This window comes from Gopherus flavomarginatus, chromosome 2 (assembly GCF_025201925.1).
Source record: "Gopherus flavomarginatus isolate rGopFla2 chromosome 2, rGopFla2.mat.asm, whole genome shotgun sequence".
NCBI lineage: Eukaryota > Metazoa > Chordata > Testudines > Testudinidae > Gopherus > Gopherus flavomarginatus.
In genome coordinates this window covers 49,150,917-49,163,420 of record NC_066618.1, presented here as the reverse complement: position 1 = coordinate 49,163,420, position 12,504 = coordinate 49,150,917, and the positions used below count along the sequence as shown (strand labels likewise).

At 40.9% G+C, this 12,504-nt stretch overlaps 1 protein-coding gene across 2 annotated transcripts; it reads left to right on the top strand.

Moving 5' to 3' along the window:
• The first annotated feature begins 823 nt into the window (after positions 1-823).
• Positions 824-11,439, top strand: BET1 (Bet1 golgi vesicular membrane trafficking protein). Of its 2 annotated transcripts, none has more exons than XM_050939688.1 (4): positions 824-917; positions 8,283-8,398; positions 10,292-10,348; positions 11,275-11,439. In XM_050939688.1, the coding sequence occupies exons 1-4, from the start codon at positions 830-832 to the stop codon at positions 11,428-11,430; spliced, it is 417 nt and encodes a 138-aa protein (XP_050795645.1). In that variant the 5' UTR covers positions 824-829; the 3' UTR covers positions 11,431-11,439. The 2 variants fall into 2 exon arrangements, with proteins under 2 accessions (XP_050795645.1, XP_050795646.1); XM_050939689.1 differs by having other exon boundaries at positions 831-972.
• The last annotated feature ends 1,065 nt before the right edge of the window (positions 11,440-12,504 follow it).

Genomic DNA, 12,504 nt, shown 5'->3' with positions numbered 1-12,504 from the left:
GGGGCAGGGACTATCTTTCTGTTATGCAGTTGTATAGTATGTAGCACAGCAGGACTCTGGTTCAGGACTGGGACTTCTGAACACAACTGCAATACAAATAATAAATAAAATAACGTAGGATGCCAGTTTCCTATAGAATTAGAGAACCCAGTGTACAGTGGCAGCTCCAAACACCAGCGCTCCAAGAGCGTGCCTGGGGTGGCAAGCCAGGGGGGCGGCAGTCAAACTGCCTTTGGCGGCTTGCCTGTGGGAGGTCTGCCAGTCCCGTGGATTCAGTGGCAATTCGGTGGGTACGCCGAAGCTGTGGGACCAGCGGACCTCCTGCAGGCAAGCCATCGGTGCCAAAGGCAGCTTGCCTGCCATGCTTGGGGCAGCAAAAAAGCTAGAGCTGCCCCTGCCAGTCTAGCCTCCTTTTTTCTAGTAAATGCCTCACTCGGATTAGGAGAATCTATAAATAAGCCTCATAAAAGTATTTTCTTTAAACTCAAGTACCAGGAAATTACTCAACTTCAAATGAGATTAAACCACCCCCTAAGCAGGAGGAGGGGATAGCTCAGGGGTTTGAGCATTGGCCTACTTAAACCCAGTCTTGTGAGCTCAACCCTTGAGGGGCCACTGAGGGATCTGGGGCAAAATCAGTACTTGGGCCTGCTACTGAGGCAGGGGGCTGGACTCAGTTACCTTGCAGGATCCCTTCCAGCTCTATGAGATAGGCATAGCTCCAGCTATTATTTCAGTAGTTAACTACACTTCCCAGGATGCCCCGCGCTGGGTCGGAAGGGCTCCGCGCGTGGAGGGACTGCATTACCCAGAGGGCTGTGGGGTAGCGATGTCGTGGCGTTTGGGCTGGTTGGTGACTGAGGAAGGCCCGGAAGCCGGAGCTCGGCCGCTGACGCGCAGAGCCGCTTTCTCAGCGGGTGGGGAGCCGGTCCCCTGCCCATCCCGCCGCGGGGATGAGGCGCGCTGGGCTGGGTAAGCGGGCAGCGGCGGCTGCGGGAGGGGCCCGGGCTTTGCAGGGCAGAGCGGCTCGGACTCGGGAACCGGGAGTTGGGGGGTGACCGGAGGAGGGTCGGGGCCGTGCGAGGGGGCGGAAACGGTGCGTGACTCGTTTTTGTGGCCTCCTTACCCGTGGCCTGAGCTAGTCACCCAGCCCGGGGTGAAGTAAGCGGCACTGAGGGGAGGCTGCAGAAGCGAGACACAGTCCCAGCGCTGAGCTGCTTCTTAGGGGAAGCCCTGGGGGTCCTTCTCTTTCCACTTCGCTGGTCATGGTTCATCAGACTCACAGCACTGCAGCCGCTGCTTTCCCTTATCCCCCTGGACTGAATGTTGTCGTCGTTTCAGAGCTTCCCTCAATACCCTTGAGCAAGCAATTGTTATTTTACATAAAGTGGGAGCCCTGAGTCATTTCAGGGCCCATATGTAAATCTGTGGTAGAGAGCATCCTCCACCCTGCTGCTGCTGACAGAAAGTGAAAGAAGATACATTTAAAATACTATTTGTTCTAAGCTCATGGACTCTGTTTTAGAGCCTTGACTTGAAAAATGTATTTGTAAATTTATATGTAGCTGTTTGTTGCCTTTCATTTCATGCCTGAAGACAGGCTTCTTCTGCAGCTGGCATCAAACTTTCAGATGTGTCTGGAGTCTGGCTTGGAAATAACCCTTTAAATGTTGGGTAACAAGAATGTTGGCCATTGGAAGGATTACGTAAAAGGGAGTATGGGAAGTTATGAACATGTTGCTGTCTGGGGCAGGCACTATTACTTGTACAGCGCATTGCAGTTAAGTCCTTTCACTACTGTGTAAGGTTGGGATTTTCCCTATAATGGTGGGGAAAAGTTAAGTAAATGAGAAAAAACATAGTCCAAATTGACAAAACTGTAATTATGTAAATAAAATACAAGAATAAAATAATGAATTACTCAGTCTACTAAGTAGTTAGGATCTATTGGTTTTGACCAAACCATTCAGAATGTAGTAAAACAGACTCTGTTACATAGGCTGTGTTTACACTACAGATCCTAGGGCGGGATAGCCCGCTAAGGTAGACCCAGCAGTGCCAACAAATGTGAATTTTGCAAGTATAAATTCCTTCATGACCTTACCTTTGCCAAGAGGAGCCGCCTTCTATTGGCATAGCTGCGTATACACTGGGTCGGGTTGTTGGCAGAGCTATGTCACCAAGTGTGTAGTTTTTATCCCTACACTCTTGACTGAAATCACTATGCTAGTATACAATTTAAGTGTAGATAAGGCCTTAGACTGTAAGTTCTTTGGGCTAGTAGATCATCTTTGTGTTTCTGTCATGAGTAGCACAACAGAGCCCTGATTCCTGACTGGAGACCTTAGGCTATGTCTACACTACACACTGTGTAGGGTATGTATAGCTACACGGTGCAGTGAAAAGCAGGCTGTGTCCATACTGCAGTGTGTAGCTACATGTCAGTGAAAGACTCTGGTGGGGGGGGGGGGGGGGCAGCATGGAAAGACTTCAGCAGGTCCCCAAGCCTTTCATTGCAGTGAGAAAAGACTGTGGCAGAGGGAAGCTGAGCTCTTCCCCACTGCCAGAGTCTTTACCTGTGGTGGGGGGTTGCCAGAACCTTTTGCTGCTGCTGGAGCCTTCCCCTGCTGCCAGAATCCTTATCTGCAGCAGGGCAAGGTTCCAGCAGCACCTTTCCTTCAGGTGACAAAGGGCTCCAGCAGCAGGGAGCTGTCAGAGCCTTTTCCTGCTGCCTCCCCTTTGCTGGAGTCCTTACCTGTAGTGAGGAAAGGTTCTAGAAGTGGGGAGTTGCTGGAACCTTTCCCTGCTGCCTCCCCCTGCCAGAGTCTTTACCCACTGCTGGTGTTTTTTCTTGTGGCAGGGAAAGGGGAAGTCTCCAGCTGGGAAGCAGTGGGACAAGCATGACTAAAAAGAGCTATGTAGACAGGAAGGCATGGCTTGGGCAAGTAGAGAGCCATGCAGGATATGTATCTGAGTTCATACCCTGACCGTTCAAGCATGTCTGTACTCTACTCACCTAAGCTGTGCCTCACCGTCTACACTGCTATTTAAACCTGTGCTGGGGGTTGGAAGGCCACCTTAGTACATACTCTACACACTGTCAAAAGAAGCATATAGTGCAAATACGGCCTTAGATACTACTGAAATACCAACAATATTTTTTTAAGTGTACAGAATTCAACTGCTCTAGGACTATTATTTTATTTCCAGTCTTCCATTATGATTAAGGCTATGATTTAATCATGGGTATTTTATAGTAAAAGTCATATACAGGTCACGGGCAAGAAACAAAAAATCGTGACCTGTCCATGACTTGTATCATAAATACACCCTGTTGAATCTTGGAGGTGGGGGAGCCTGCAGCACCAGCAGTTGGGGCAGGGAAGCTCTGGGGGGCCGCCAAGCTGTAGCTGCTCCAGTCTCCCCGGGGACCGCTGCTCAGGTGGCCCCCAGGGGCCAGCTGCAGCAGCCACCGCTCGGGTGGTCCCTGAGGCCAACTGCCTGGGACTACCAGAGCAGCGGCTGGTGCGGCTGGCTCTGGGGTTGGGACTACTCCAGCAGCAGCTGGCTATGGGGCTGCTCCCGCAGCAGCCTGTGTGGCTGGCCCCTGCAGAAGTCACAGAGGTCTCAGGAAGTCAAGGAATCTGTGACTTCCGTGACCTCCATGACAAACACAGAGTCTTAATTATGATGCAACTGCATGATACAACGTACTCTGCAAACAAGATTTGGGGTAGAAATCTTGATCTTTACTTTTAAATGCTAGGAGAAAAAATTCTATTGTTCTATCAGCCATGTTTCTGATACTTTGTGCTTGGGATCAGTCATGTTAGTTAAGTAATAGGTTCCATAGCTGCTTCTGAATTCTTTCAGGTTTTTTTGTGAGGGTCTAGTTCTTTAACTAAATCAAGTTAGATTTCTACTGAAGGAATGGTCAGCTTGTAGCATCAGATCGCTCCAAATACACCTTCTAGTTGTTTTTTTAAAATAAAATGTTTAGTGCCTCTCCCTATGGTTGTTTGATCAGGGTGGATTTGATTTAAATCACTAGTCAGGAAGACTCAGTTTAATCATGGATTTCTACATAAAAGTGCATTCTTGTTGGCTGTTATAACCTTAATACATATTCTTCACAGCTCAGAGATAGATGTAGGTTACAGTTTTAGAAGGTACACACTATTTTGAAAACTTTTCAAATTAGTTTTACAGCTGTATCAGAAAATGAATGATTCTTTGGTTATTTAATTTACCAAAAGTAATTGAAACATAGCTCACCTCCCAATGACTTCATAAATATCTCCAGTTCAACAGGTTAATCATTAATATTTGGAGGATTTTCTTGCCATGCTGAATTAGGAGGAGAACATCACCAGACAGACATTTAAATTGTTTTATTTAACTAAAACATATAATATTTTAACAAAACAAGTATATGTCTCTGGAATAGCTCAGTGGTTTGAGCATTGGCCTGCTAAAGCCAGGGGTTGTGAGTTCAATCCTTGAGGGGGCCATTTAGGGATCTGGAGCAAAAATCTGTCTGGGGATTTGTCCTGCTTTGAGCAGTGGGTTGGACTAAATGATCTCCTGAGGTCCCTTGCAGCCCTGGTATTTCTATGACTTCTCACATTTATCTCCAGACTTCTTCTCCTTGTCCAGATCTATGCCGCCCCCAACGATCTTCTATTCATTGAATTTTTTGAAACTTTGCACTTTTAGAGAGAGTTAAGGGATTGTCTGTGTGTACATAGATTTGCAGAGAACAATAGAGTTGAGGTCTGTTAGTTCTCACCTCTATATATTATTTATTGATTTACAAACATTTTTGCTGTTAACAAGCATGTTACCTCTGGGGAGACAAATCCACAGTTTGAGAACTGCAAGACTAACCATCTCTGATAGTATCTTCTAACTGAGCACTGAGTCCCATTGGATAGATAGAAAGATTAACCTAAATAATCTGTACAGAAGCCTGTGGAACCCCGTGAAATAGTGTCCCTAATACATGAACTATTGGAACTCGTTTACAAAACTTTTCTTAATCATTACATGAATATATTGTCTCATACTATAGAATTAGAATTTATAATCCCTATTCCATGATGAGGTATCTTTGAGCTACAATGTATCTTAATTAAAATTATCTTTAGATAGGTTTTTTCCCTCAAAAAGCATTTTCTAAAAAAAATCTGATTTTTTAATTTCTTTTAAAAAAAAATTATTGTTTTTTATCCACCTCGTCTCTGATCAAAAGTCATGCTTTTAAAAAAGTTTATTCTCATTATACATTTTAACACTTATGGTAGTTGGGTGCAAAAATAGAACCTGTTCCTGAATTCCACAGAGTCTTTGGGAAGTTTGGGCATCCTCATCTTTCGGTCAACCAACCATGGTGTTGATGGTGATAGTAAAAGAATTTTTTGAGCTTCCACAATACCTTCTAGAATTAGTAGAAATTAATACTTCATCAACAAGATTTATGTCATGTGACCCATGCATCACAAGTTTAGGATTAATTCAGACACTATTCTTTGATTTTCTGTTCAGACATGGGATCAGTATTAAATGGGAACATACTTTCCCTGAATGGATGTTTGTACCCATTCCTGGGTCATATTAGACCATTGATGTCAAAGTAATTAAAATATAGGGGTTGTTACCAGCTCACTCTATAATATTGATTCTTTTAATTTTTCCCCTTTCTTCACCTGCAAGACCTGCAAATTTAAATATCTCTGGATGGGTATACTATGGTTGAAGTGCTTCAGACACTTCTCCTAATTGCTCATTTTGTGGTACACTGAAGGTAGTGTTCAACATAAAAAGGAGGTTGCACATTGATAAAATTCAGTGCCTTGCTTTTCAGTGTTTCCTATAGTATTTGCCATCTTTTTGGTACCAGACTAACAGACTGTTCCTGAATGAAACTGATGTTGAAAAGCTATTAGAAGGCCAGACAAAGTGACTTAAATTGATCATGTGGCTACATCGCTATTATGATGGCATTAAAAAATGTCCAGCTTGCTTAGAGTTATTAAACTTTGTGCTCTATTATTTCGGTAGATGGTTTCAGTCAATAGAATATTTGATCTTAAAGAATCCAAAAAAAAGCCAAAAAACAATTTTTTGTGCACTCTGAGATGAGTGTGAATCCTGTATCTTCCTAGTTCACAACTCTTGACAGACTCTTACATTTTATTTTAGGAGAAATCTGTTTTATTTAGTCTATTCAGTTTCTACTTTCCTACCCAGTCCCCCTCACATTGAGGCACATTGAGAGAGGTTGTCTAGGTAAATTCTTCTATTCTTATAAATACTTACAATTTCTAGAATTTCTGCCATTGCTTCCAGCCCCCTGTCCCTTCTTTAGCTGCCTATTACACAGTGGTGCTTACTGCATACTGCCTATTACAATAATGACAGCACACAGTGTTGTGGGACAGTACACACATGGCACTGATTTTTCTTAAACTTCAAAAAGTCTGCCCTTTGTACTTCTTCCATACCTGTCTGACAACCCCATTCCCACTTGAAGTTGTGGTTTATGTAAATATGGGGTTTGCTTATTAAAAAGGCTGGGAATGCTTGTTCCATTTGTAAAAGACTGCTTTTTGCAATGACTTTTGATGTATAACTACTGGACTTTGGCTCCAAGCTACAGATTATCAAAGTCCATTGTAAACACATCCCTACTATAATATTCACTTAGTAATGAATACCATAAGGTTACTTCAGTTATAACCTCATATTTTGCACATGCTTGTAACCCTGCGAAAAAGTTACTTTTGAGCCAACTTCCATACTTGGTCTTAATCCAAATCTGACTGGAAAAAAAATAAAAGAAAAAAGATCAATTGTCCTATTTTTCAGTAACATGATAGTAAAATGGAAGTTTTCCAGTTCATTCATCCTACCTGAAAACTTATCATCAAGCCAACTTGTGGAAAAAAAAAATTATTCTGCATCTGTCAAAACAAAACAAAACCACCCAACAAACAAAAAAACCACCTTAGCATTATGGAATATCATAAATCCATAATATCAGTTATCTTGTTTTCCTGTGTGTGCCTTTACTGTATGTGGTACAGTGTGAAATAAGTCAAGAGATAATATCAATGCATTATTCTAGTTTTGTAGATATGACTGCTCTGTCTCCTCTCTCTCAAAATCTTTTCAAAGATGAACTGAGAGAATTAATTCATTGGGGAGATTGAAACAGTTTTAGTGTGATTTGAAATTTTTAGCTACTCATGATAAATGATAAGAACTAGATTGCTAGCTGAAAGTAAATACAATCTCTACTCTAAAGATTAGCAGGTTTTTTTGTTTTGTTGTTCCTGTTTTACTTCATCATTCTCTTTCCCAATCCTGGAAACTCAGGCTTTTACCCAGCCACGTCCCTTGATATGTCTTCTACTTCTGGCCTGCTTCACCCTGCTATTCCTCTTAGCCTGCAAAGCTAGACTGCTTTTGGGTGGGTGGGTGTGTGTGTGTGTGTAAATGCAGGGATCATGGTGCATCTCTCTCCCAGTATGCTGTCTAGAGGTGGGAAAGGGTGAGCTTACTAAGCTGATGATTTTGGCACTGACTCTCCTATACTGGTCAGTCATCTGCCAGTTGACAGTCTGGGTAGCAGCTCTGAAGCTCCTTCATCCAACTAGTAGATGACTTGCCAAGTGCAGCATCCCACCGCAAGGCAGAGGCCTCTTGCTGGTAGACACATGAGTAAACCTCTGATTATGCAGCCTGTATGTTAATCCTTTTCCTTTTTTATAAACTAAAGGGACATTAAAACCTGTATTTAATATAACAGGTTACGATGTAAACATTCCAAAGTCAAAACTATGAAGACTCTTACTGAGTAACCTTAACTCCTACATTCCACGTATGGCATAATTAGGAATGTGCACCTTAATATATAATGGACTCAGTGCTACTTTCAGGTATGCTTTTACCATTCAGGCTGTCTTCCGTGGAGAATACAAAAGTTTACTGTATCTGAGGGCAAAATTGGGTCATGATATATGATTTAGTTAAATCAAGGTTACCAAAGAACCTTTTAACTTCCCGATTTCTGAATTGAAAGCTAAACTCAATGCTCTAAATGGCTGAGAGAATTTGTATATGTTAACAATGTCTCTTACTCATTCTTGAGGATTCTGCAGGGATGCACAAGGAAATGCATTTGTAACCATAAATGGAGTGGGACCCCGTGATACTCTGTTTTGCTTGGATGATATTTCCTGTCTGTAAACCTGATTTACTAGTCTTTTTTTTTTTTTAAGGTGAAGGAGCAGCTACTGGTAACTATGGCTATACCAATAGTGGGTATAGTGTACACGAAGAAGAAAATGAAAGGTTAACTGAAAGTCTGCGTACAAAAGTCTCTGCCATAAAATCAGTAAGTATGGAATTATAGTGGCATCATCACTTGGAGTGAATTAAGTGCACAAAATCTTATGAACCAGTGAAGCAGGAATAAGTAAAAGTTTACAACGTAAATTGAATACAAGAAAAAAATATTGCCAGTCAAAAAGCGCAGTGCATTCATTCGTGTAGCTGATTTCCTCTTTATTTAGATTTTAGCTCCAGCTGTCCTTTTTGGCTAATCATGAAGCTCCTTGCCTGTTGAGGACAGCAGAGTCTATACCTACTGCTTATTCTCAACTCTAGGAGTCAGCATTTCCTCGAGTATGAATCACACTGGGAAGCTAGAAGCCTGGCAACCAATTTTTGTTTTTGTTTGTTTGTTTGTTCCTGTTAACTTAAGGAATTAAACTACTTGTATTTAGCAGAGGCCGTAGTTGAAGGACAATCAAGTCCTTCAAATTGAGGTTTGGACAACTTTTACTACATCTATTTATGAATTTATAATATGGAATAGGAAGTAACATACTGATTTCCTCAAAAGAAGAAACGTATTGTCTAGGGAGTCTTAACTTCTTCTAGAGACTGAGGTCTGTATTTTTAAACCCTTTTCTAACTAAAACTCTGGGAGTCCACTCTACTCAACAAGAAATTTCAGTTTGCCAATAGTTAGTCCATTCCAAGCCCTCACTATAGGTGCTGTTTCTAGAGATGTGGTGCAAGGCAATGAATTTTACAGAATCAAAGCCCTTAGAATCTTATTGCTCAGACTGTTGCTCATAATTAAGCAATTCAGTTCCAGTTAGACAAGCATAGAGACAGATTAGCTTAAATAAATGCTGTCGTCTTAAATCATACTTTGAACTAGGGGTTGCATCAAAAGTGGTGGTTGGGGTTTTGAAGTAAAATCACCAAAACTCAGTGACTGCTAAGATCTAGTGGAGTGAGCTAAAGGGCAGGAAGGAGAAGCTCTGATTTCTGCTGTCACAGCTTGTCACTCCTAACCACCTTCCCTACTGCTAGCACTATGCGGTACTCCCGATAAGTGCCACTTAGAATCATCTGCACAGTACCCTTATACAAAAACAGCAAAAGACCATGGGAATGGGATCATGACACACAAAAGTAGGTCATTTGGGTGGCCCTGGGTAGGAAAATTTGAAATTCTGCTGTCAACATGTCTGTGTTAATAATATTGCAATAAGCTACTCCAAGGTGTGCATTAGTTAGGTGGTTGCCATATACTTCAGGTGCACTGAGAGCCAGGAACACAGACGGTACATTCAGCCATCCAAGTGGTGTACTGATAGCCTGATAACTGCACCCTTGAGTAGCTTATTGCTATGTAAATTTGACCCATATCTTTTAATTTTCTGGTAATTCATGCTATGTCTCCTTCTACTTGGAAGAGTGGTTCTTAGTAAAATGAGAAAAATAGGGAAAAGGCTCTAAACACCTTTGCTCTATTCTGACTCTTTGATTCCAGAGTCAGTCTTCATAGAGAACCTAAAAAAAAATCCAGAGAAAAATGTGTACCATAAAATAATGCTAGTCCTAGGCTGTATATGTTCTTGTCATAAACTAATACAACATAAATGTAGATGCGGTGGTGGCACTACATCACCAGAAGAGGATCTGTGTACCTCAGGGAGATGCATTCAGGTTAAAGCTGCTTTGCCCTAGGGGAGTGGTGTAAAGTAACAAGTGTCCCAGAGCTGAGGAGCTTATTTATTGCATTTGTGCACAATTTTCTTCCTAGTTGTTTTTCTCTAGCCTCTTTCAAAATATAGCATCCATGTTACTACATCTAGAAAAAAACTGGTGTTGACAGATACTTCCAGAATGACTCCTCCCAGTATATAATAGTCAAATCTGGTTTATATGACTCAAATAATATAAGTAATGGTAATGCTCACTTCTTTTATAGCTTTCCATTGAAATTGGAACAGAAGTTAAAAATCAAAATAAAATGTTATCCGACATGGTAAGTATGTAGCAACTAATCTTACGAATTTTTACAGTGATTTAGACACATGCTTGTTTATAGTTGGCATTTTTTATATTAAGTGATGGGACTAAGAATTTATCCCTTATTTTATATCATACCACAAAAATGTTAATTCCTTTATTATAGGGACAAAAGGGAGGAACAGTTCTATCCTCCAAATTGACCATTAGCTACTGTTTCTATAGCAGGAGTGCTTCCTCATATAAACACTTTGGCCTTGTCTATGCTATCGGGGTAAGTTGACTTAAGTTACGCTACTCCAGCTATCTGAATAATGTAGCTGGAGTCGATGTAACTTAGGTCGACTTACTACGATGTCTACATCACGCTGCATCTCTTACTTTAATTTTCTTGTTCCAGTGGAGTACCAGAGTCAACCAGAGCGTGCTCTGTGGTTGTTTTAATGGGTCTTCACTAGACCTCCTGCAGCAGTGTTGATCCCCAGTAAGTGTAGAGATGGCCTTTGTATGAATATAACTTTTAAAGGATCAGTCAAAATTGGTAGATCCCAGATAAGTTTAATTATTTCTGCTCTATTAAAGCAAACATGCAATAGGAATTAAAGTATAGCTTTGACAAATCTGTACAGGAGGCATGTCAGTGCTAGAATTGATTTAAAAAAATGGAGAAGGGAAGCAAAAACAAGAAAATCAGAGAAAATAGATTACTTGCGCAAGATGTACCTGAAAATAGGTAATCAGATGCAATGGACATAAAGGAGGACTTCTCTTGGTTATAGGCTAGCAAGATGTAACTGCCTGTTCATATTGCTGGTTTGAAATGTTTTGTAATACTCTAAATATAGGAAGAAAAGACAAATGCAAGAAGTGATTGTGAATAGTCCATTGTAGCATGGTATTATTTTCTTAGAATGAGTCTCTATATGTTCTTCTCTTTTGTAGGACTCTGACTTTGATTCTACGGGTGGATTTCTAGATGCGACTATAGGCAGACTGAAAACACTCTCTAGAGGCAGCCAGACAAAACTATTGTGCTACATGATGCTCTTTGCACTCTTTGTCTTTTTTGTAATTTACTGGATTATTAAACTGAGATGATGCAAATTACATCCATTTTTTTTTGTGCCACTTAAACAGAATTACAAAATGGTCTTAATTTCTGAGAACAGACCTTAAATTTACATACTCTGTTGATAAATATGGTTAAATGGTTATTGTAAATTATATTAGATATCAGTGCATTTGTTATGTATATTTTGTCTTGATGTTTACCATTCCAGAAGCTTTCTTATCCTATCCCGTTTTCTGGGGTTAACAAATGTTATCCACTATCCTGTGCATATTTACATCTTGGCTCAAGTTACTTCTTGGGGAAGTATCTTTGGAAATGCAAAACAAACAAACAAACAAATTAAAAACATGCTCTTGCCAGGACAAAATTTGAACCTTTAACTTTGAATTTCCTTTAATGGGTTTCACTTTTTTAATAAAGTAAAAAAATTATAAACAAAGTAGGGCCTGATCCTGAGCAAGGACCTCAGCATCAGGCTTGTAGCAATTTGCAGATTATAGAAGTATGAAAAAGGCTTGTACTTTTTTAAAACAGATTTATTGTAACAGATTAAACCACCTGAAACTACAGGTACAGTACTGTCATACTTGTAACGCTTTGGGTCGGGGTTGGCAAGTTTCTAGAAGTATCATGGCTTAGAATTTAAAAATGAAATTAAAAAAAACAAACCCACACACCTTGCAGGTTAAGGAGGAATTAACTGACCTAAACTGGAAGAACTTTGGTTAATTTTAATTTGAGACCAAGTAATGCTGGTCTACCCTGGGAACTTACAGCAAGATAGCTACGTTTCTCAGCGGTGTGGAAAAATCCACATCCCTGAGACACACAGCTATGCAAGCCTAATCCCTGCTATAGACAGCATTAGGTGGATGGAAGAATTCTTCTGTTGACCTAGCTTCCATCTCTGGGGAGGTGGATTACCTATGCTGACGGGAGAACCCCACAGGTGTGCATAGGTAATGTCCACACTGAAGTGCTATAATGGCACAGCTCAAGGAACACAGCACATGTAGTCAAGCCCTAAGATGTATTCAATATAATCAAATGCCTTTTGATAGTTTGGGGAACCAGTATGGACAAGATGCAAATATTTGCAT